Source organism: Chinchilla lanigera, unplaced genomic scaffold, assembly GCF_000276665.1.
Source record: "Chinchilla lanigera isolate Chin_1 unplaced genomic scaffold, ChiLan1.0 scaffold00068, whole genome shotgun sequence".
Lineage (NCBI taxonomy): Eukaryota > Metazoa > Chordata > Mammalia > Rodentia > Chinchillidae > Chinchilla > Chinchilla lanigera.
The window spans coordinates 11,362,156-11,388,679 of NW_004955469.1; the positions used below are offsets into that span (position 1 = coordinate 11,362,156).

The 26,524-nt window shown below is 41.3% G+C and overlaps 1 protein-coding gene across 1 annotated transcript in view; it reads right to left on the reverse strand.

Moving 5' to 3' along the window:
* Positions 1-26,524, reverse strand: part of Alk (anaplastic lymphoma receptor tyrosine kinase) — a 701,863-nt gene that overhangs the window by 312,783 nt on the left and 362,556 nt on the right. The window contains exon 4 of the mRNA XM_005400546.2: positions 19,681-19,882. Coding sequence (XP_005400603.1) covers positions 19,681-19,882 — 202 coding nt within the window. The remainder of the gene's footprint in view (positions 1-19,680; positions 19,883-26,524) is intronic.

Here is a 26,524-nt window from a genome sequence, read left to right on the forward strand (position 1 = left end):
TGGGAAATTATAGTATCAAATACAATCATATGTTGCAGTATGAAGAACATAGTAAATATATAATGTACATTAGCCATGTACATTAACAGACATTCTGTTTAAAAGAATGTCCTCACAAAGATTTTATAGGACAGGTACTACTATTCCCATTTTATGGATGAAATATTGGAGGCTTGGAGATATTACTAACTTTTTAGAGACATTGAAGAACCAAGTTATAAAGCCAAGATTCCATTATCAAACTTAAGCGCTAAAGCTGAGTTATAATGTTTTTTTTTCTTAGTTTAATGAGAAAAACAATAAAAACTGTGATACAGAATTACAAAACAAGGTAATAGGAAATGCTCAATGGTTAATAAGTTGTGTGTTGTTATTTCAAAGTAATTGCTCAGATTACAAGATATGGGTATGCAAGACTGATCAAACAGTTTAAGCACAAACCATTCCCTCCAATGAACTAAAAGAAATTAGTAGTATAACGTATTTAGTTATCTTGTGTGTGTATATATATATATATTTTTTTTCCCTTTCCCTTCCTTCTTTTATCCTTTCCCCCATCCCAGTTGTTCTTTCTTTTTAGTCAGTTTCTTTCTCTTTCACAATTATCTATTGTAGATATTGGATCTTATTTACTCTTTCAGTTTCTTACGCTAGTGAGACAATACAGTATTTACACATGTGGGTCTGATTTATTTCACTTATGAGTATGGTCTCTAGTTGCATCCATTTACCTATAAAAGCCTTGAGTTTAGAGGTGATCTGTTTTGTAACATGGCAAACATCCTACTGGTTCGAGCAAGGCAAGTCAAAGCTGGCTGAACCTTGGAAGATGTTCTAACATTGGTGTGGAATGAAGGTAAAGAGGTTTAATCTGATGACTTTAAAGACTTTTTTATGCTACTTGATTCTATGATTGAAGTTTTTTCAAGTTCTTCTGGTTGGACTACGCCTTTAACCCATAAACAGTTGTGTGAGAATGTGTAACTGGAGAAGCAGCCACAGAAGTTCAAAGACTCAAGGATACCACAGACAGCTGGTATCAGCCCTTTATTTTAATCTAAACTCTGGCACTGCCAATCACTGAATTTCCTGGCTTATACTCCACATATGATGAACCTACTGCCACCAGCTTTCCAAAACCCAGAAACCATCTTTAAGTTAGACAAGGTGGCAGAGGGTTCATCAAGGAATCTGACAGATAAGCAAAGCTTTTCTGACATGGAACAGTCTAGATATATTGAGAGGATGACCCAGTGTGCTCTAGCAGACTCCCCAAGGAAAGTGACCAAGCTACTGAGAGGAAGCCTAGAAAACTTCAGACAGAGGAGTAACTCCAATGTCTGCAGGTAAACATTCAGTAGAATACTGATTAGAATTTTATGCAGGCAGGGAGGAATTTTAGTCCTGAGAGAGAAAAACAAAATAATGGAGGAAATCTTTAAGGAACAGTTGGAGAGAAAGCAATTGGAATTCATCCTAGCTTGTCTGAAAAGATAAAACACTCAACAGGAGTCAGTGTGGTTAAGTGGTGATGTAAAGAGTAGTAAACTAAGAAAAAGGAAGAACTGGGGGGAAATATCAAACAGAGGTCTGATGTAGAAGAATAGGAAATATGTAGGAAATAACCCAGAAAATTAGAGGAACTAAACACAGCATGGTAATGGCCATCAGACAGAATCCAAGTGATTTTACTTCCAACATCTGCTCGTCAGTGTGGTCAGGGCTACAAATAAAGATGACACAGAAGAAGTCATTCTGTTTAATCTAAAAGAAACTGAGCTATTTTGCAGGGTAGAAATGAAATTGTGGCCAAGAGATTTCTCCATATTATATTTTTTTCTTAAAATCGTGTCTCTAGTTTCCAAAGTGTTTCTGATCCAATTAAATTAGAAATTTGTTCATTTAATAAGCATTTTCTGCACACATACTGAAGAGATAGGATAATAATGCCCATTCTTTTGGTCCTAGCTAGGGTGGGTACTCCCTGAACGGTTGGAAGCAGAACATTCATAGCCTGCAATATTTACATGTGAACTCTCTCCTCAAGGTCTTGATTTGGGGACTTGCTAAAGCTCAGGAAGTGTCACTGAGGTTAGTCTCAGGGGCTCTAGGGAATGTGTGACAGAATTAACAATACAAGGTAGAATGAAAATCTGATTTTTGGACTCTCTCTCTTAACCTTCTTCCAATGAAATAAACGTTAAGTCAAGAAATGGGGCCAATGATGAAACATAGCCCACCACTGTCTTCCTGGACTCTTATTATGCAGAGGCATTTGAAATGCAGAATGCAGAAATGATCCTGGATCCTTAGGCACCTGTACCTTTTGGCTAATGGTCTCAAGAAATATCCCAGGGCACAGCCACTGGCTCTCTTGTCTTGGGCCCATCCTGATCTCATGAAAAGGCTGTGGCCTTCCTGGGTGCCTTCCCCTTCTTAACTCTAAGACTTACCTACTGGCAGAGGGAACATCAGCACTAATTTGAAAGCAATGGGAATGCTCATTCATTGAGCTTAGTGATGCAAGCTGCTCTCAAGAATAGACATTGTAACAAATCTGTATGTAGACTTTGTGAATCCTTTTAAATTTGAAATCCCATGCCTGCTATAGCTCTTCATGAAGGCTCCAAACCATAACAGGAGGCATTTCTGCAAAAATGAGAAGTTTAGCTAGGCATATACATATGGCACTATAAACAAAACAGAAAAGAAAACTGAGAACTAGGGTAGGCAATACGAAACATGGGGTTCAGTTTGAAGCAAGGAGAAAATGGTAAGCTCAGAGCTGAGCTTGAGCCAAGAGTATTTTTTCCATCACAGATGCCATAGAAGAGCCTTTGTCTTCATCACTTCAAGGCCAGAGGCACTGGACTTGGAACTTCAGGAAACAGGAAGGCCGAGAGTTGGCTCCCTCTGGCCTAACTTCTGTGACCTCAGTAGTGCTGAGAATAATTCCTGATGGTCCCTGTTAGCGGGACTCTCTGCCCCTCAGAAGGGGCTTCTTCTGTGGGAGAAGAAGACCTTAGAATTTTCCCCTTTATTTTGAACATGCAAGAGGAAGGATTATATTCACACCACAGGAAATACCAATTTGGGTATTTATGAAGAATAAAGGATGGCTAATAAAAACAATTTATTCTTAATTATCACCCAATAGTAGAAAACTGACTGGAAGCAGCTATAGCCTTAGACTGCCTACGTGCAAGTTCAGGCTTCTTACTAGCTAAGTGACTCTGGGCAGAGTACTTAACCCCACCGAACCTCAGCTTTCTTACTCAAAGAGATATAAAGAGCGCTTCCCTCACTGAGTGGCAGTAGGCATGGAAAGCACTTAGAATGAGGCCTGGCACCAGAGAATGGGCACCCTCTCCTCCTTGCCTTTATGCAAATGAAGGGAAAAACAGGATGGTGAGGACTCCTGGGACTCCAGATCTTGGCTCTCCCCCAGTCAATGGTTTCCTTCTTTCTCTATCCTTCATGCACTTAGAAGCCAACAGGGAAAGTACACTGCTTTCCTAGAGACTGTCAGAAGAAACAGGCCAGTAACGACTGCGATTATCACAAGGCCACATGGTTTCACTGGTGTCCGACACTATTTGGGAAATCTCGAAAGGACTTCTCAGAGGAGGAGCCATTGCGCTGTGCTGAAGGATACAGAAGGGTCTGTGCCGTTAGAAAGGCAATAAAGTGCAACCCACGAGGGACAACCCGTGTTAGCTACTCTTCCTGCAAAGGTAGTGAGATAGGAAATTTCTGGAATCTGAGCTATCTGTAACCAAAACGTATTAATAGTTTGTACTGTGAAACCCTTTGTCCTGTGGTAAAACGTGGTTGAATCATTTACAGGACCTTGGACTCCTTACTGGGGACGAAGATGCTACCAGACAGGAGAAGGCGAAGAAAGTGCCTGGCCCTAATAGAAGTCTTCAGAGCTTTTGTTGCAGGACATTTGATCCAAGCAGATTTAATGGTGGGAGCTGAGTACCAAAGAAGAGAAGCTGCAGTTTTGGAACTGCCTCTGTGGTGTGGGTTGAGTTTTGTTATCACACAAGCCAGCATATACCCATGAAAAGAACTCAGAGATTGGATAGGGGACAGTGTGGGGCAGGGATGGTTACTAAGTGACAAACTGAAAGAATTTCACAGCTGCAGTTCATCACCCCATTTACCTGTCTGACATTTGCACAGGTGTGTTCCCTCAATGGGATGTTCTCTTGCTGTCACCCACTCAAACTCCTCTTCCTTCAAAGCCAGCTCAAGTTCTCTCTGGGCCACCAGCACTGGCAGAGCAACCATGTACAGCAATCATTACAGCCCTTTCCTCAGAGCATCAACTCTTGAGCAACAACAACTATTTGTTGTTGCTCAATTCTAAACCTCACAGTGAGCTTTTGAAAGCAAGATGAGCCCCACCATTCCTAGCACTACCTTGAACAAGATTCACAAATGTTTGTGGACAAAGTGTATAAATGAATGAATGAGTGAATTTCTTGACCCTAGTGGGCTATCGCCTAACCTCATCTATTTGAAGAATGCCCCTGCGACACTGGGAAATAGTGAGCCTCCATAAACCCTTCTGAGTTGAGAAGTGATTATTTCTAACCATTTGAATTCGCTTTGTATACAACTTATATTTATCATAGTGGGATTTGCCAAGATGCAAGGCTGACAATGAAAGGGGCTGCCAGATATTCACAATTCTCTCATCCTCCTGGTGTTCAACCCATCAAATATCCAGAAAAGAGTAAGGAAGCAAAAGCAACCAGCTCAAATGAGCCCCACTCCAAGCCTTCAGCTGTCAAATCTTGAAGGTCAAAGCTGGCAGAAGCTGATGGTCTTTTCATTTATTTATTTTTTAATGCTTGTCAATGAAAGCAATCATGAGTAGAAGTTCTAACTGCAGGGAAAGGAATTGTCCTTTGCACTTAGCAGCAACCTTCACAGTTGAGGTCCACTTTGATGGCTACTTCCTGAACCCCAAAGAGGATTGCACATCTATCCCTGGGTGTGGGTGGAGGGCAGGGGTGGCGGTCATCTTTCATTTGATTAGAGAAGACTGTTCCGTGATTTCAGGTTGGACTTTAGATTTTAGACCCAGAGGGTAGTTTTAAGAAGAAATGCATCATAAAACTACTTCAAACTGATCCAGTCACCTAATACGGAAAACCTACTATGTGTCAGGTACACTGTGCCATGTAAGGAATAAAACAGTGCATAAGCCCCTAAGGCTGTGGCCTAGAATTAAGTGGCCACAGATCAGGTGAGTCTTCTGGAGAAGAGCTTTTGCTGATGGATGATGGGAAACTACTACCTGAGAAAAGAAAATGACCTCAGAAGATATGTGTTACTCAGGACTGTAGACAAATCACTGAACTTCTCTGAGATCCTGTTTATTCATCTATAAAATGAGGAGCATAATGTGTAAGACAGATTCTTGTGAAGATGAAATGCCCTGGTGGATGTTGACACACCTGGTAAGCTAAACATGTACTCCATAAGTATTTGCCAAGAATCTTAACAGCATAGTACCCGTGTCCTGAGGACAAAAAAGAGAGGCGTGCCTCTGCTGTTCACCTGAGGCTTAGATGTGAGTCAACATGTGGCATTTTGAAGTATGAAGCAGATGGAGACGGATGGCTGGCAACTTCCTCTGACTCTGAAAGGTCTGACTTCTCTTTAGTCTATGCTGTACTTTTTCTTAGTCTCCTGTGGCTTTGAAAGTCCTTCTGAAGTTAGAGCTATGCAAGCATTGTGAGTATATCTATGAATAAAGGCCAGCCACATAGAGCCTTGGATATTTCCCAACTCCCCTGGCTTGGGGGATCCACGGGCAGGATTAGGTCAAGGTCAGATAGTCTTGTCACTGGCCTGTTTAGCCCTGAGTGGGGGGAAATATCCATCCAGCACATCATCTCATTCCACATCTCAATATTTCTTTTCACCTTATCTTTAGTGCTTGGCAAATGGTTATATAAAGCTACCAGCTTATGTGTTCAACTAACTCCAACTGAGTGTTAGCCATGATTCTTAATGTTTGATGCATACCAGAATCCCTGTGGAGCTTTCTAAAAAATACATATGCTCATGCCCCATGCCAAGATGAGTAAAATCAGAATGGCTCAGAACGGGACTTAGTCATGTGAATTTATAAAAATGTGTGGCTGTGATCTATACTACCAAAGCTTGAGACCTTCCCACGTTAATCACTGAAGTTCAGGTTCCTTAACAGAGGACCAGCATTTCAGAAGTTACTGTAATATAATCACTCAACATGGAGAGAGATAGGGTAAATCCAGGCACTGTCAATGGGCTTGGTATTTTCGGATCCAGGTTAGTCAATACAGGTGTTCGCTCCACGGAGGAGGGACATGAATTCCCTAACCTTGGCTGTCCTCATGTCTGCTTTTCTTCCACCCTGGGCAGCCTGAGGGAAGGGCGACCTTGTACCCCATAGAGGCACAGTCAGGGAGGTGGGAGGAACTCTTTAGCACCTGATGTTAACTAATTTATTTCTCATAATGTGCCCAATGAGTGGCACAGTTACTACCATTTTACAGACAAGAAAGCAGAGGCTCACAAAGATTCAGTGAATTGCCCAAGCTCACATCATGTGTGGGGTATAACCTCCAAGGACTTACAGACCCCGAATTTCGTGGTCACCTGTTCTCATAGAACTCTGAGCTGCACAAGTATTTTTGTGCCAAGATACCTGGAAAAGAAGTTCCTGACAAGCCTGAGTGTGAATTTTAAGGCTTTTAAAAATTATCTTTAAAGCCTTTGAATGGCTCTCTCTTTTTAGTGTAAATCATCCAGACATTAAAGCCCTTATTGTATATTTATTAGTGTGTTATTCAGACCAAGGGGAAAAAGAGAGAAGCTGACTCTATGAATGACTTTGAAAGTGAGAAAAAGCTGGGCCTGAAATTAAATCATTGTGACACTGCCACTCGAGGGCATCAATTTCAATAAATGATCACCTTTTCTATTCCTGATCCTGTTTATGATGCAGAGAGGATTGGAGAACTTTCGTGGGATGCTAAGTGCCAAGGGCTCTGATTTTCCTCTGCGACCTAACTCACCAAATTGCCCTGAGAGGTCTGAAGTTAACCTAGTAGAGCCTGGGCAAAGAAATCAAGAAGAGTCAGAGGCAAATGCCAGTGGCATCTTTTCACTATGTCTTCCCATGAGAGCATACTTCACTCCGGGTGGCTATTGACACAAACCGACCAGAGTTCTACACATTAGGGTAGAAGTCTCTATGGATCAATAGTGAGTTATTGCCCTCTTCTTTAAAGGATTCTGGGGTGGGGAGCTGTGCTGGGGGAAAACCTGGGACCTTGTGCATGTCAGCCAAACACTATCACTGAGTTGCATGCCCAGCCCAGTAACTGCCTGCTGACAAACTAGAAGGGCCCAAAGGCAGAGAAGTGGAGAGAATCATTTCCTGCTGCCCCACTTGTAACTGGTATCTTGACAAAGAGGCACTGGCACTGCAGGGACAGAGGGCAGCAGAGTGTAGCCACAATCTCCCCTTGAAAAGTTGAGATACTGAAGGGCTGCAGCTATTCATAACAATGGACCGAAACCTCACCTCCTGACACCCACAGAGGGAACCCCTCTTTGGGGCATACATTTCTTTGGGGCACACTTTGATAAAGCTCCTATTAGCACCATTGCTATTTTCTTTCATGATTGGTGTTCTTATTTAACATTTTATTTTGAGACTTCCAGGAAGATGGTAGAGTTGTAAGCAGCAAAGAAAGAGCCTCCCTGAGATTTAGTGTCCAAACACAGTAATATAGTGATGTGAGGAAGAGAAGAAGGAAGTGGATCCCCACTTAGAGGAAGGATCTGAAGAGATAACTGAAGCCCATAGGGAGAGTGAAGAGACAAACTTCAATGAAAAAGAAGGAGGAGGCAGGCAGCACTTTTTCCCGGAGCCCAAACTCACTGCCTGGAAGGTTGACTTGAAACTGCAGATGCACAGTGATGGTTGGCGACCTCAGAGGCCTCCACAGAGATGTGCACCAGTGGAGCAGAACAGTGGACACAATGGACTGCAGTGGATGCAGTGAATTGCAGTGTCTGGTGAGTTGTCTAGTTTTGACCTCCTGAAAGAGGGAGATTGACCAAGGGCCATCTTGGAGAGAGAGGTCAACTGAGCTTGGGACTTAGAGCAGCTGCCAGCTCCGTCTAGTGGCTCCAGGCCAGGATCTGCAGCTGGCTTGGGGACTGCAGCAGACTGGGCTGGTCTGGTTTGAACCCTGCAGCCTGAGGTCAGCTTGATCTTCAGTGGAAATACGGTGCAGGCTTGCTGGGATCATTCATCATCCCACCATGCAGCTACTGCTGGTTCACTGGAATGGATAAATGTGGAGCTGGACCCTGTCTACCCATGTTGACTACCAGTAGTAGTGGAGAAACAGCTTGAAGGGGACATTTTAAAATTTTCTTTTCTTCTTTTTTTTCCCCCTCTCTTTCTCTCCTGTTTTTCTTTGTTTGGTTTTTCTTCATTGTCCTTGTTTTTATACAAATGTGAACATGGTTTCTAGTTTTTGGTTTGCTATTCTGTTTTGTTCTTGTTTTCATCTCTTCTTTCTCTTTCCCTCCTGTCTTCTGTACCAGTTTCCCAAAGTCTGCGTGATCCTTCGTCCTCCAGCCTTGCTTCTAATCTCTTCCTTTTCTTCTATTTCTCTATTTTTCCCCCAGCCCCTTTTAAATTTTCTCCCCTGGGGATAAAATTGCCATATTGAGGGCTTATTTACTGCATACAATTTCCTGGTTTGTTTTAGATTTTGTTAGATGACCACAAATCTAGTTCATACAGTTAAAGGTGGCAAATTAATAGTTATCTTAGTTTGTCATTTTCTAGGCTGTGTTTGATACTACTGTTATTGCTGATTGTATCACTTTAACCAAAGTCACATAATTGTTCTAACCAATTGTTTTTCCTGGTACACTAAGACTGAGATTGCCTAAGGGTCATAAAAAATAATAGGCCAGTGCCAAAGAACCAGGGGCTGGGCCAAGTAGGCAGAAACTCTCATCCCCAATAAATTGATGAGGTAGGATCTTGCAGCAGACTCAAAACCCAAAGGCTAGGTACCCCTGGAAAACACCTTGGAGCAGTAAACATTTCCTAAAGGTTCAAAATATTAGCAATAATGCTGCTAACCAAAGGCAATTTACAAGCATCAACCCAGGAATTAAACTAAAAAAAAATACAAAGTGAAAAGACAGTTAAACAAGATGGAATCCCAAACATTAACTCACCAAAGGCAAACCCAGCAGGCAATGAGGTAGAACAATCTGAGAGCCACTCACTTGGACTCTCTGAAGTGGTAATAGCAGAAGTAACTAAGCAGATGAAAGAGGCTGTAGAAAAAATTAAATCAGAAATAATTTCTAAGGGCTGAGGAAATAGCTTAGTGGCATAGTGCTTGCCTGGTAAGCGCAAGGTCATGAGTTTGATTCCTGGTATCAAAAAGAAAAAAAAAAAAAAAAAAAAAAGAAAGAATTTCTCAGATAACTACAGAGATGGTGACCATAATGAAAGACATGCTTAATGTCTCTAGAACAGATAAAGATTAAAAAATAGAGGAACTTAGTAAAATGATGGGAACTATGAATGCCCAGCATAGGAAAGAAATGGAATGTATAAAACAGATTCAAACAGATATCCAGGAGATTAAAAATTCCATTCAAAATATATGCAGCAAAATGAGTCAATGTAAAGACAGAGTCTCAGATATAGAAGACAGGATTGCAGTTAGAGGTAATGAAAAAAAAATTCTTAAAAATAGTAAGGGACCACAAGCCATCAATCCAGTAGCTGCTAGATGATGCAAAATAAATAAATAAATAAATAAATAACATAAGATTGATCAGAGTCAATGAAAAAAATCAGGAGATAGTGCAAATGACCAAAACCTGTTCACAAAAGTCATGGTAGAAAATTTCCCTGGCAGGGAAAAAGAATTTGACCTAAAGATAAATGAGAAATATAGAACTCCCATTAGACATGATCAAAAAATCTATAGCAAGGCATATAATTGAAAGATTCCAGAAATTCATTATACAAGTACAATATTTTACAAGCTGTTAGAGAAAAGAAAAAGATCACCTATAAAAGAGTGCCCATCAGAATCACAGCAGACTTCTCACCACAAACCCTCAAGTTCAGGAACAGTTTGGAGTGAGGAATTTCAAGACCTAAAAGAAAACAACCTCCAACCCAGATTGATGTACCCCCACAAAACTATCTTTCAAAATTGATGGAGCAGTAGGATACTTCCTGACAAAGAACATCTGAGGAAATTCATGAGCATCAAACCAGCAATCCAAATGTTCTGAAGGACATTCTACAGAGATACCAAGGATCACAACTCCACGAACCCCAACAGAATGACTCTACCAGGCAAGGAAAGCAATTAAACAGGGTGTGGAGGAAGAGAGCCAACAACAGGAAAGTAACTCAACAAGGATAAGTAAATACATTTCATATATAACCATCAATGTTAATGGGCTCAATTTGCCAATAAAAAGAAACAGACTGGTCCAATGAATCAAGAAGTAAGATCTAATAATATGTTGCATACAGGAAACACACTTAATTTAAAAAGAAATTCATAGACAAAAAGTCAAAGGATGGAAAACAATACTCCATGTAACAAAAACCCAGAAGAAAGTAGGCGTAGCTATTCTATTTGCAGACAAAGTAGATTTCAAGCCAACACTGATTAAGAGAGACAAAAGAAGGTCACTATATCCCTTTAAAGATAACAATAAAACAAGAGGATATAACAATAGTACATATGCACCAAGTACCTGTGCATCCAAGTATATAAAACAAATATTAACTGGCATGAAAAATCAAATAAACACTAATATAATTTTAATAGGTGACCTCAATACACCATTGCCACAAATAGACAGATCGACTAGACAAAAAAATTAACAATGAAATATTAGAACTGAACCAAACTTTTGAACAAATGGATTTAGTGCATGTTTGCAGAGCATTCCATCCCATAACATCACAAAACACATTCTTCTCAGCTGCACACAGGACATTCTCCAAATTAGGCCACATATTAGTTCACAGAAAATGTTTAAATAAATGCAAAGGAATTGAAATTATCCCATGCATATAATCAGATCATAGTGCAATGAAATTTGGAATCAATGCCAAAAGAACCCATAAGAACTTCATAAATACATGGAAATTGAATAACACTCATAACCAATGAGTCACAGATGAAATTAAAGAAGAAAACACATAAAAAACAAAACAACACACAAAAAACATATGTAAATCAGTAAATGTAATACACCATATTAACAGAGCTGAGGAAAAACCATATGGTCATCTCAATAGATGCAGAAGAATCATTTGACAAAGTCCAGCACCCATTTATGATAAAAACCTTACAGAAAATTGGAATAGATGGTCTATATCTCAATCCAACAAAAGCCATCTTTGACAAACCAACAGCCTGTATCATACTGAATGAATAAAAACTGAAAGCTTTCACTCCAAAATTAGGAACAAAATAAAGATATCCACTATCACCACTCTTATTGAGTATAGTTCTGGAAACATTAGCCAGAGCAATTAGACAAGAGAAAGAAATAAAAGGAATAAGGATAGGAAAAGAAGAGTTGAAATTATCAGCATCATTATTTGTGGATGACATGATACTCTACAAAGAAGATCTCAAAAATTCCATCAAAAGACTTCTGGATTTAATAACCATATTCAGAAGTGTAGCTGCATACAAAGTCAGCACTCAGAAATCAATACCCTTTCAATGTACAAATAACAAACTCACTGAGAAAGAAATTAGGAAAACAATACCTTTCACAATAGCATCCAAAAAATGAATAACCTAGAAATCAATCTACAGTAATTTCATATACAACCATCAATGGTTATAGCCAGTAAAAGACCTCCACACTGAAAATTACAGTACTCTGAAAAAGGAGATGAAAGAGGGTATCAGAAAGTGGAACTATCCAAGCTATCCTGTGTATGTGTATATACATATATATACATGTGTATATATATATATATATATATATATATATATATATATATATATATACATATTTTGCCCTGTTCCTTCTTTCTTTTTTTTCCCTCTCCCTACTAATACCTGTTGGTTTATTGAAAGGAACTGTTAATGTGTCATTGTTTGATTAATCCTGCATGCCTATTTCTGATTATATGTGTAACAGTTTTGAAGATGACATTGTGTAGTATAACAACTGTTGTTAATATCCTATCACCATTTTTGAAATTCTGTATGATTTTTAGTGCTCTCTATGCTGTTTTGTTTATGTATTTGTTTTTGTTATGTTGGTTTTTTTAATGAAAAACAAAATTTATATGTATATATAAGGATAGCTGGAATAGGTATATTGCTGATATATGTGGTTTATTGAGAGGAATAGTCAATGCTTAGAACAGATTAAAAGATGCAGAAACAACTCTGGACATACTTAGCCACCTCACCTTTGAAAAATGTGCCAAACACCTTCATTGAAGAAAGACAGCCTCTTTAATAAATGGTGCTAGAAAAAGTGGCTTTCCATATACTGAAGATTAAAACTAGATCCATATCTTTCATCATGCACTACACTAAAATTGAGATGGATCAAAGATCTAAATATTAAAACAGAAACACTAAATCTGCTGGAAGATAGAATAGGTAGAACTCTTTAAGACATCAGTGTAGGCAAAGACTTTATGAATAAAACCCATTCACACAGGAACTATCACAAAGAATCAACAACTGGGATCTCATCTTATTAAAAAAGCTTTTGCACAGCAAAAGAAACCATCAACAGAGTGAAGAGGGTGAAGAGACAACCGACAGTGTGAAGAGACAACCAATAGTGTGGGAAAAAGTTTTGTCAGCTGTTCCTTAGACAAAGGACTACTATCTAGAATATACGAAGAACTCAAAATCAGGATGCCCCTCAAATATAAAAACTCAATCCAAAAGATGGGCATCTAAAATGAATAGATGCTACTCGATGAAGAAGTCAAAACAGCAAATAAATATATGAAAAAATGTCCAACATAATTTATCATGTGAGAAATGCAAATTAAAACAACACTGAGATTCCATCTCACCCAGAAAGAATGGCTATTATCGAGAAACCAACCAATAAGAAATGCTGGTGGGGCTGTGGGGAAAAACGAACCCTTCTCTACTGTTGGTGGGAGTGTAGACTAGTGCAACCACTGTGGAAATCAGTGTGGAGAGTCCTCAAACAACTAGGACTGGAGGTTCCATTTGATGCAGCTGTTGCTCTTCTTAGTATCTTCCTGAAAGAATTAAAAGCCTCATACCACAGTAATATATGCACACCCGTGTTTATAGCACCACAGTTTTTTTTTTTGTTTGTTTGTTTTTTCTCCGGTACCGGGAACCGAACTCATGACCTTGCGCTTGCCAGGCAGGCGCTTTGCCGCTGAGCTAAATCCCCAGCCCCTAGCACCACAGTTTGTAATACCTAAAATTGGAAACAGCCCGAATGTCCATCAGCTGATGAATGGCTAAAAAAGATGTGGTTTCTTTTATACAAAGGGATACTATTCTCACATAAAGAAGGACAAGTTTGAGACATTTCTAGCTAAATGGGTGCACCTTGAAGATATACTCTTATATGAAATAAACTGGACGTGCATGTAAATACAGCATGACTTTTCTGGTGTAATGAGCTGAAATTGTAAATATGGACCAAAATGGACAATATATATTGTGAAATAGGAAGAAAATGTTCAAATGGAAAGGGGAACTAGGAGTGGGGAAGAGGGAAAGGAAGAAAGGGTAAAGAAAAAAATGATGAGAAAAAAGGAAAAACGGAAACAATGATTGTAAATAAAGAGGAAAAGGGGGGGTTGGAGGGAGGGCGGGGCAATCAGAAAGAAAAAGGAATCAAGTTGTGTCATGAATAGGTACAAATTCCATATGATGAATGTGATCATTCTATGTATCTAAAATGTACCAATACACATAATTAAAAATAAATAAAATTTTATTTTATTAGTGCATGTTAATATTATAGGTTGATGGGTTTGAGAAGTTGATATATGCAGTTAACATATGTTAGTTACAGCTGGGATCTTGGGTCAGAATCTACAGCCTTGGTAGCTGGGTAGCTCGGCAGTGAGGGCCCTGGGCTCAACCCCTAGTACCACATAAATAAATCAAGATCAACAGTTGTGCAGTGACCCAGCCTACACCTGGGTTTTTCTTCACGGGGGCTGATGGCTGGAGATTTCTCATCTCAGTCCATTGAGTCTGAGGGTTTCCTGTTGTAGCTATTTTACCAGGAGACTGACAGGAGAGAGAATAGGAGGGCTTCGGAGTGCCAGTGCGGAGATAAGTCCCAGTTTGGTCAGAGTGTGCAGTTTGACCTTCCTCACATCACACTGCATCACACCTGTAGGCCTCCAGTATGATGGAAACCCATGGGAGGACACTGAATTCACACCTTCTGGGCCTAGTGCTAAGGTCCTGCAGAGAGGTGAGGCTTTCACTGGGGAGAATCTTAGCTTTCTCCCACCTCTGCAGGTGGCTTCTTCATGCTGTGAAATGACCCTGACAGCTTTGCTTGGCAGAAGCCCAGGTATCACCAAATCCTTTTGATTCAAAACATCTTTTCAAGAATTAGTAATTCAGGTGATCAGCAACTTCTATACCCTCAAGACGCAGTTCTTCTCCACACTCTAGTTCTGGTCACACATAATAAAGTCCCCAGATACTCACTGTTGCCTGAGAAAGATGTGTGCTTGAAGACAGAAATATTTAAACTGGATGTGTGCAGAGGAGCTCTGGAACGTCTCTCCCATGCCCTGAAAACCTCCAGCCCTTAACCTTAGGCTCCTGTGGCCAGGACAGCGCTGACTGCACATAGCCAGTTGCTGCCAGATCGATCTTTCTGAAACACCTCAGGACAGCAGTGTGCTACAGTGGGATGCTCACTAGGCAGAAGTAGTGGCTGGCAGCTTTGGCTGTCTCTGCTGGCCACTGAGCTTAGCTCAGCACCCTCCTGTTTCTGGGCCTCAGTTTAAAAATACCAGTGTAAGCACATGCTGTTGCTATTTTACTTGTGTCTTTCTTAATGGTTGGGGCATTCCTTGAAAACTATGACCTCATTGTCTTCAGCTGTGTCATCTTTGACACCTATTACATGAGGAGCCCTCAGCCCATGGCTGTGAAAACAACATATAAACTGAAAAGGACCTAAAATTTATGAAATGCCTGCTATAGTCAGGCACAATGCAAGCTAATTTCCTTATGACATTCACACCTCACCATATTAAGTAGGTATTATTGTGGTCATTCAATTTGTGGAGACTCTGTGGTCACTCATTTTTGGCCAAGATGTCCAACATCTGTTTGATTCTGTGGCCAGCTGGCCTGGGATGTTAGGCAGGCCTGGTTTCCCTGTTTCTCCTGTGGTCATTCTAACCAGGCAGATGAGCAGACTGGGCACTGGTCTGTTGGTCCCCCAGAGACCCTTCCTAAACCCAGGCCGCCTTGGCAGACGTGGCTGCTCATGCTCTGTGATTCATTAGACCTCACACACTCCGCTGCTTTCCAAGAGACTAGGAAGGGAACAGCTGCTGTGCATCCCCAACCGTCTTTGCCCTGCCCTGAATGCTTCCAGGCAGGCTTCTGCTCCCAGAGCTACCGCAGCACTCACGACTCAGGGGTTTCCGGGGACTTGGTGGCATCTGCCTTATTCCTCAACCCACTCCTCTGAGTCATGCTCTCCCCGGCTGACTGTTATTACAACTTTCTCCATTGTGGCAATGATGAATGTTGTTTTCCATGTACTAGTCCCCAAACCCTCATCTCCTGTTAGGAGAGGAAGCCAGCCCCATTTGTAATCATCACAGTCTACATCACCAGGATATCACTGTCTTCCCCTTGCTGCTCTGAGCACCGCACTACTGAGGTCATCACTGACATCAAAGGGAATGAGCTTTCAGTGAGGCAAACCACTGGACTCTTGAGATGGGCTGTAACCCCATAGACAGACATATCTCAATCCCTTGCCATCCCAGACTCTGAGCAGAGCAAAGCAGGTTAGGATATTTGATAATGATGCCTTACATTTGCATTACACTCAGACTGTGCAAGATCATTCTACCCTTCATTACACTGACCCCACAACCACATGTGGGCAGGGCCAGCATCATCATTCTCACTTTGAAGATGCAGAAACTGAGATTTCAGGAGGAATGGGATGCGCTTGAAGCCACAGAGACATCCACAGAACATTGTCGGTAGAGGAGCTGACTTTTTGTATTCTCTGCACCCGTATGGTCCTGACCAATAGAAAGTACTCAATACATTGAGTTCATTGTCTAACAAGTGATGATGAGCAAGGATTCAAATTCAGGGCTTGCCATTCACAGCTTTGGTCTGTGAATTTTACTGCTGCACTACTGTGGCTCGAGCTCTTACAGCAATGGATAAAAAGGATCTGAAATCTGGCTGGCTAGGTTCAGAACACCTCTCCCTGTCTGCTGTGGTGTTGGATAGTTTATCTGGTCTCCCTGAGTTTCCTCACTTGTAGAATTGAAGCTAATAACAATAACTTAATTCACTGTGTTGTGTTAAATAGCAAAATGCATGCACAGTGCACAAAGTAACTGGCCAGTGTATCTAGAAAGGGCTAAATAGACATTAGCAGTAGTTGTTATTACTCAAAGAAAGGGACTAGGCCTTATACATCTTTGTAATCCACATCCAGAACAGTGATTGGCACACAAGTACAGACATTTGTGTAGCAAAAATGAAACTCTTGATGTGACTGGGAATGACTTCTCCTGGGCCTCAGTTCTCACACCAGTAAATTGTGAGGGTTGAAGCAGTTAAATCCCACAGTTCCTCCCAGATCTAAACTGTTCCATCAGTGGTTCTCTGTGGGGGTGACTATGCTCCCCACTAAACATGGTGGTCACTTTGTAATGTCTGGAGGAGAGGTTTTTGATTGTCACAATTTAGGGAGGTGCTATTAGTCTCTATTTGCATAGAGATCTGGGATGTTGGGAGAAAATATACAGGACATTCCTCCCCAAACAATTGTTCCACCGAAATAGATAATGTGAGAGTGAGAAACACTGATCGAACTCTATACAATAATGTGAGAGTGAGAAACACTGACCTAACTCTGTACAAATATGTAGAGTTCCTTGATTTCATGGGTAAGTGCCTTGTGTCTTTCAGCTTTCCAAGACACCCAGAGAAGCAGAGTTCCTCAGTGCAGTAGAGCTGGCTATTGATTGTCCCTTTAGCTGCCACCTCCCACCCTCACCACATCGATCATGTTGAAGTGGGGAGTCTGGGCCAGGCATCTTTAATTTAAATTTGGAATCATTCCTGCTAATCATTAAATTTCAACATGGCTCTCCCAAGGCTAGAGGAAAACATCTCTGTATCCGATATTCATAAAGCCTGAGACAAAGCCCCTGTCCATGTCAGGGCAGCGCCAGGCAAAACTGTACCTCATTGGATTTTCCCTAGCATAATCCTGATCCCTCTGTCCCGCCTCAATGCAGTCCTCCAGACAGCAGCCCAAACCATCTGGTGGTGGAGAAGTTGCATTGGGAAGAGCATGCACTGGCAAGCCAGGTGGACCCTGGTGACTATACTAGCCTCTAGTGTAGGGAAGTTCCTGGCCTGTTCACATCATGAGGTCACAGTCTTGTTTATACCAACTGTGGAGGGACACCTGACTCTGAAGATATGAGCACTGCATGTCCTGGGCTCATCTGCCTGAGACATCAAACAAGATTTCTCTTGCAAGATTCTTTTACCTTAAGTTTTGCTTTGTAACACCAAGCCTCAAACATCTGCTGAAAGGCTTTGGGCTTTCTGGAAAGAGTATAAATGAGAGAGAAGAGATGTGAGATCCAGTTTAGACCACATCAGCTTTTCTCTTCGTCTGTTTCAGTTTCTCATCTTTTAACTGAGAATTCACTTGGTGGTTATGAGCATAGGGAGGTAAAGAGGAGAAAAGCTTTTGCAAGCCCCTATGACTAGTAGGTCATGCTGCCTTCCTGCCTACTCCCAGGGAAATGAGCACTGCTGTGCAGAATGTACCAAATCCCTCTGGCACCTTTCCTCTCACACTCATGGATAGTCTCAGCCTACCTTTCAAAGTGATCTCTGATTCTGATCCCTGCCAGGACATGCATGATTCTTCACTGCACCCACCCAGTCACGCAGGGGATCAGCCTCCCTGGTCAGCCAGACTGGGTGGGGAAGGAATGTTGAACATATTACTCAGAAAAAATAGCTCATGAGGTTAGGCTAATGCCTAGAAGATGGCCACACAGACAAGGCCAGCAGCAGCCCTGCCCATGGATGGGAGGCCCTACCATTTGCGATGGTCTCTGGGAAGGGGAGGTCATGCAGATGAAGGCTTGACACCAGAAGACAGTCTTCCAAAACAGTGGGTACCCAGACCCTTGATGTTCCTGATTTATGGGAACTATAACAAAAGGTGCTGGTGTCTGGAACCTGCCTATCTAGCCCAGAGAAACATTTCAAAGCAAAAAGTGGATGTGAGCTTCGGTACGGAGATAGCATTCTTCCTGATGTCAAAATGTCATTCCTACTAGAATTTCAGGAGATTGTATTTCTTCTAAGCATAACTGAATACAGATAGGTCAGTAGGGAACAGTGGGGAGGAGACTTCCAAGAAATCACTAAGAAGGTCATGCAGTCTTATTGGAAAAGCAATAGGCAGGACTCTCCACTATATACTGTAAAGATGAAAGATGGGTCATTGTTCAGATGGGAACCTCTGCAAAGGTATTTTATTATAAAGAAATCAAATCTAAGCACAGCTGCAAATCAGTTAAGTTTTTCTTGTATACAAGCCACAAAAGATGCTTCATCCTTGTTGATTATAAAGTAATTAAATCTATGGATCCCCAAAACTGGGAATTTAGGATGGTATTTATTATTATGAAATTAGTGGGAGAAAAACCAGGCAAAGAGACACTGCTACTCAAGTTTGCTTTCCAGTGTCTCTCCTCTTTAGAGGACTGACAGATTGCTGAGTAAGTGAGATCCTTAGAAAGCTGAGAGGATTTGGTTGTCACAGGCAGGTGTGACACCAAGGTTGTGGATGCTTTTGAGGTTCAAGGACAAAGCTCGTTTACAATGACCACTGAGATGATATTGGCATGGTATCCTTAGTTCTCTTCTGAGGTTCCACATTCTCATAAAACCTGCTAGGGTGGACACATTTTTTTCTTTTCCATTCCTGCCCAAGTTCTGCTGGTAAAACCGAGCTTCCAGCATATTAAATTATTTTAATTTCAGGCATTTGACATTCTTTTTAGCTGCTTTTTACTTGGCTCCATCTGGACTTTGGGAAATGAATATTTTTAACAGCCACATATTAAATGCCACTCTGACAGCTGGGCCTCTGGCCTTTGGAAGGACCACTAGCCAAGGGGGTCAGGGAGACCCACAGATGAATGCCAGAGACACTACCCAGGAAATATTAGTAGTAATGGTTCAAGCTGGACCTACCGAGCTTGATAACTGTGAGTTTTAAGTAGATGTCACAAAGCCTGGAAATTAGTGTGAAGAAGCCAAATCACCCTTGTAAAATCAATTTTGGACACAGGAAAAGACTTACCCATGCTTCCCTGGCGTGGGTACCAGGAGAATCTCTCTTCCAGCCTCATTGTGGGGTAGCAGCTGGGCGATGTACCTCCCAGAGGGCTGCAGGTGCCTGTGCACAGAGACAGCCAGTGTACAGTACTCACTACTGCTCCTCATCCACGGGCTGAGAATGGTGTGTTTCGAGTCCGCTGAGGTGTTCAGGAGGAGGAAGGAGCCTGGTAAGAAACAGGAAAAGCGAATCTTCAGATGTGTTGAGGCAAGATGACCACCAGTAGTCCTGTAGCAGGATTTAAGAGACCAACTGCATCAAGGGGGAGATGCTGGAGGCCTTTCTCACATTCTTTGACACCTCCAGTCCCCCCTGTTAGCTTTCCTTTGGAAACTATGCTTGATGCAGATAGATGGTTGGGGACATGGGCTTTCTAACCAGTCAGGTTAAGGGTCTAACTTTAGCTCCCCTACTTGCTAGCTCTGTTTTTGAGCTTCAAGTTTTTCATCTGTGAAACAAGAATAAAAACATTTATTTCAAAGGACTCTTATTCCTTTGCTTATTAGCTAGGTGATCTTGGGTGCAGCATGAACTTTTTTAGGTTTCACTTGTTTTGTTTATAAAGTGGGATGGGCAGGGTTGGCTGAATTCAGTAATCTCTCAAGATCCATTTCAGTTCTTGGGTTGATGAATCATGTGAATTTGCAGCTGGTCTCCACAAAAAAGCCCTACAAATCCCCCCTGGTGCGGTGCTTGTAGCCAAGTTTTCCTCTGGGACATGCCAACCCTGATTCCAGTAGCACAAGCCAAATGACCTACAAGAAACCTACATTCGGGGAGCTTACTGTCAGCATAAAAGTACAGCACCATTTTATTGTTCCAGGCATCTCTCTGATGCATTAATTTTATTTGCAGCACTTCTCATCGAGGTTTTGGACAAGTAGATGCTGCTGTTTTTTCTTGGAAACCTACTGCAACATGATCCTCAACTTCCCCCGTGAGAACCAGCTAGTAAGTGCTCAGCTTTCTCAAACACCCTCCTGTTCTTACACTCAAACACCTGCCATTCAATCTGCAGATAACTCAGTTATTCAGTTATGCAAATAATTTAGCAGTCTGCGGTAAAGAATGGTGCAGATTGAAGTTAGGGATTCCTACCAGAAAAGCATTTTCCATGGAGAAGTCATTGGATTAGGAGTTAGAGGTAACTCTCAGTAGATGATGTACATTTTATCCCTAACTTATAGTGTGTAGGGGGATGTTCTTGCCGTGGGAACAGAGGAAAAAGTATGGAGTTAGAATCATAGACCCAGAATTGGAAAGGAGATCAAATACAATCCCTTGCTTTTCTAGCAGTAATTTATCAAAAGTTGTAGTTTGAAAGTTAAGTCCAGATGCCAGGCTCTGGAATTCTAATCAGTGCTTTTTTCTTTGTATCTTCTTCATCATTAACAGTGTCTTTTAGCTTAAAATATGACCAGGGTACCTTGTGTCCAGAATACATAGTTCAGACAGCCAAGGAGAAGAAGAAGCAGATGGATATTTTACCAAATCCATCTATGCACTTCCTTCCTTCCTTATCCCTTTCTTCTCTCAAATTCTTTTTATTGAATGTCTGTTTTGAGCAGCCGTCCAATCATAGGCTTTGTCCTGGGGACACAGACATGAACTACACACATTCTGGCCCTCAAGGAGGTTGTGAAGTCATAACACACAAAAAGTGCTTTGAGAGACTCCAGGAAAGAAACAGGTGACTTTAAGTCTGGGCAGAAAGATTCAAGAAAAAAGACTCTCAAACTAGGTCTTACAAAGGGAGAGGAACAACGATATTGGAAGAACCAGCATGCACAAGTCAATGGGAAGAGGGCTTAAGACATAAAGGTAGAAAATGTTGGGTTGTAGAGTGGGATATGTGGGAGATTTGGAAATTACAAAGGGTAGGATGGCAGATGGTAGGATCAGAACATAAAGAACATAACCCCTGGATTAAGATTCCTTACTTTACTTTGTGGGTAATAAGGAGCTAGATATTTTGAGCAGATGCATGACATCATCAGAATGGGACTTCCAGAAGACTGATCTGATATGGGGAGGAGAAGCCAACTTCATCCTACATCACCACATTTGGACAAGGTGACTAAATACAAATTTGATGTCTTCAATGTGTGTCCACTGTAAACACAGGTGTTATGTTAGAAAACCTTCTTTGGGAATGATTGGGGTTTCCAATTTTAGGTTAGTGTGTATCTACCCAGAGTAGCTGGAAGACCTGGAAGTATATCCAGTGATATAGTCTTGTCCCAGACTCTTTAAGAGTATAGTTTGAGATTAGAATGAATTTACAAATAAGTGAACAATAACTGTGCCCTGGTCTGAGCCCTTCCGCTGATGTTTCCAAGTTGGTAGAAAATTGGGTTGAAAGCAGTGGTTTCTCTAGCTACTGAAAGAAAGAACATGGGAAAAATGAAGATGCTGTCTCATTTCTTCTCAGAAAGAGTATAAGTATGCCTGTATGTGCTCACAGCACACACTGGAACCTCAAAAACCAAGCTGAAGGTGATGTGGTGTCAGGTCTGAGGCCTCATCCTATGTCAGTGGCCCTCCTTCCTAGGTGTGGGAACCCATGTAAATTCTGTCCCTGTGACTCAGTAAAGCAGTACCTCAATAAAGGGACTCTTTCAAAGCTGACTAGAAGATGGATTATGTTTCCAGTTCTAATATGTGAGATGATGTTTATATGAATTTTATTTTGTGCAACTGGACTATCAATAAGAGACTGAGCTAAAGTATTTTCACTCTCAATGAAATTCTATAGTAGAGAGCTATCTTTTTATCAGCAGTTTTTCCCCACAAAAAAAGGAAAAAAATAAATTTCATAAGCTCCTTAGGATATTGTCAGTATAAATCTTTTAAAGTCAGCGAGGACATCTCTCTCCTCTCCCTCTTTTCCGGTTCCTGTTTATTTTGCACAGAATAGCTTGGAGCTATGCAGAGGCTCCTGGGGTTCCTTCTAATTAAGAAGGATGGACTAGTGGCACACAGACCTTCACCCACTGTGGCCATGAGGGAATGGGGAAGCAGATCAAAGAGCCCTGCTCACACAGTGCAAGGATCCTGTTTCCCTTAGTACTGGGCTATATTGATGCGCTCAATGATTAAGTATGAAATAGGTATGATTTTTACTCTGCTCACCAGTACAGAAATGCTCTGCTCTCCTCTCAACCAGCAGGGTGCAAACTCTGAGCCAGATACCTAGAGATTCTAAGCCCAGAGATATTCTTTTAAATCTAGGCTCAGTTTCTGCCCAGGTATAGGTCCTAAACAAATTAATAAATTATTATATTTTCATTTGCTCAAATTTAACATGAGCATAGTATACTTTACATGGATGCTGTGAAAGTTAAAATAAATAACATGATCCAAGTGCTCAAGACAGTGCCCACAGTAGGTAGGTGACAAATATTAGTGTTGTAGTCTGTGTAGTGGATTGACAACTGGTGGTCAACTTATAACCCCCAGCTGAACCGAGTAAGCATGGGGCTGGGTGTAGGAGGCCCTCCTGGGGATTGTCGCCAGCAGCATAAGAGCCAGAACTAGAGAAGGAAAAGTTAGGCTATTGGAACATGAGAGAGGCAGTTGGGAGCTGGTAGATGCTGTAAGGAGCTGTTGGTTGTTTTGGAGGAGCTCGTCATGCTGGCTTTCCTGATGAACGTGGCTGTTTTCATCCTTTGAGAAGCTCGGGATCTCTTTGGCACTCAGAATGGCTTTGGTTCACCTTGGGGGAGCGCTGGCCCTCACTTTGAGCATCACTTCCTGGCTCTGGAGGGGAAGACAGTGCCCTGCTGATCTTCTGGAGAAGCTTGCTGTGTTGGCTTCCCTGATGGGAACTCGGCCATCTTGATCATCAGAGGAGCTTGGAACCTCACTGTTGCTGAAGGTGGCTGTGGTACCTTTCGGGGGAGCTCTGGTTCTTCTGAGCATCGCTTCCTGGCTCCAGTGCAGATCTCTCAGCCTGTTAGCACAGATCCTTCATCCTGCTGGCACAGACTTTCTAGCTTCCACCACCGGCCTTTCGGCCTTCCCAGCACAGATCCATGAAACAGGCCTGCATGAGATATTGTTATGGGCTCTGGGCTTCCAGTTGGACTTGTGAAAGGCATTGTTATGAGCTCTAGGTCTTAAGTTGGACTCATGCAGGACATTATCATTGGATCCAGGCCCTCAGCTGGATTCCTGGTCTATAGTGTGTGGACAGATCTCCAGCACTCGCTTGTGTATCATTCTTTGGGTTACTATTATAAATAATCATATAAAATATGTGTCCTCTATTATATTATTGTTCCCCCTTGCACAATATCCCTCCAAATCATGACAGTTTGGAACTTCTTTGATCTAACACTAAACTTGGAGTTAGAATGGCTGAATTTCAGCGCTACTTCTGCCACTACCAAGCTTTTTTTGTTTATAAAATGGAAGATTGGATAGAGTTTCTCTGAGGATTCTCACAGCTCCACACTGTCAGTAATTTTATCTGCCTGACTGGAATATTATTATCTAAAGGAGCAGAGTTAAGTCCCCAAGCTCTCAAGTCTTAAACATTTCTTCTCCTAATTCACCTCTCTGAGGGCCATGTACCAACAGTTTCAATCAATTGGCCAAATATACCATGGACTTTACCTGCTGAGTTGTAAACTATGATTCCCTGCCCTGCCTCCCTCTCTCCCAGTTTACACAAAGAAATCCCCAGGAAGGGTTCTAGTCCTGGCCCCACTTGCTTCTACAGATGCTTCTCCTATAGGTACATAGTACCATGTCTAACTCTTCTAACTGTATCTACCACATTCCAGGTACTCAAGGATCTTAAAAACCAAAGTAATACACATATACATTATTAGGCAAGAAACCAAATAACGCAGAACAGCTTATAGTAACAATTTTTAGAAAGCCATTTCCAAACCCTGTCCCTTCCAACCAAATCCTACACCCAGAAAAGAACATTTTTAAGGACTTTAATTTTTTAAGGGGTTACCTTCCTAATTCTAACTATTATGATCACAGTGTTATGTGTGGGTATAACTGTAGACTTTTTATACTGACAGTACAATAAGAAAAATAATACTACCCCTTGTAATTCTGACTTTAAAACCTTCTTGAGTTTTAAATCACCTTAACTTTTTTATTGCTTACCTTTTCAAACTTACATGAGACATTTATTGCTTGCTCTGTAAGCGTCAGACAGTATTGCTTGAACCTTCACTATAAGATGGGCTATTAGTTGTCCTGCCCTTCCTTGTACTTGTCCTCTGCCACATCCAACCTCCCAAGTCAGCTGTACTTACTCTTTACCTTGTAAATGTTGTAAAAGAATGATTAAGCCTTTTGTGTTCTGTTTACAGGTTGATGCTAAACATTGAAAATCAATAAACAGAACTTTTACACTGATGACTATATATTTTTTCACTACAGTGAATAAGGGTTATATTTATAATCTTCTCTACGGGTTCAGTAATACATCCCACTCCACAGAGACTGTTTCCAGCATGAGTAGGATGAAATTTCTCTCTCTCTCTCTATCCCTCTCTCTCCTCTTACTTGTCAAAATTGTGGCACATTTTAATTTGCCTTATATTTGAATCAGGACTTTTTTATACAGTAAACTCCCCCCCGAATTTTTAATTGCTTTCTCCTTTCATTTATTTTATGTCTGCCTTCTTTACTATATCACTAACACTTCTGTATACTCCTTGAAAGTCATCCTTCTCAAAGATACTGATTTTGTCTTCTAATTTGTACCACTTACCTTCTAGGCCCTTAGCATAGCCATTATGCTGAATTTCTTTTCACTGAGACTCATGTTAATCTCACCATCCTCAGGAAGCTTTCTCAGAGGGAAATTTCTGTGTGAATCTTTGAATAATTGACATGTGTATTTCCCCTTCACACTTCATTAGTAGCTTTTCTGGCTATGATTTCTATCCTGGAAATTTTGCCTCAGAAATGTGGAGACTTAGCTTCAATGTTTTCTAGTATCAGTGTTACTGAGGAAAAGTCTGATGCTGGTTTTAGCTGTAATTTCTTTGTGATGGATCTCTTTTTTGTCTTTGGGAGCTTTCAGAATCTTTCTTTAACTCTGAAGTTCTAAAATGTCCATACAATGTATCTAAGTATGGATCTATATAAGAATATATTGATACCATCTAATGGGCTCTTTTCATCAGAAAACATCTCTTTCATCTCTGGCAAATCTTATTCTATTGTTTCTCTGATAATTTATTTCCCTAACAGTCTCAGTCTCCAATCTTTTCAAAGAGATGTATTTGTAAACTTCTGTTATCGGATTTGGTTTTGTTTTTTACCTCCATCTTTCTTGTTCATGTTGCTGTGTTATTCATATGTTGAGTAATTCAGATCAGCCCCTTATACTTAAACAGCAAGACTCAAAGGAAGTGTGTCTACATGTCCTTGTTCTTTATGGCAGAATTTGCCCGATGGCAAGTGTCAGAGGCAGGTTATCTTGCAGTTGCTTGCTTCCCAATGAAGGATATGTCACTCTGAGCATGAACACCCGCTGGAGCCCTAACTCTTCCACTCCATTTGAGCTTTTAAAGAGCTCCCTTTTTATTCATTCTATGTGTAAGCATACTGCTACACCTTGCTCTGGAAAAAATAAGACTGAAAAGGGGCTAGAGGCCATCTGGGTTAACCACAGAAAAATGTTCATTCTTCCTCTTTACCCACATCCCTCCTTCCAGGGGACCCCTCCCCTGAGCTTGCAACAGACGGCCTCCCTCTTCTGCTCTGTACCCCCATTGTATTTTGGGGCTATGTTTACTTTATATCCTCCATTCACAGCTTCTATTCTGTCACC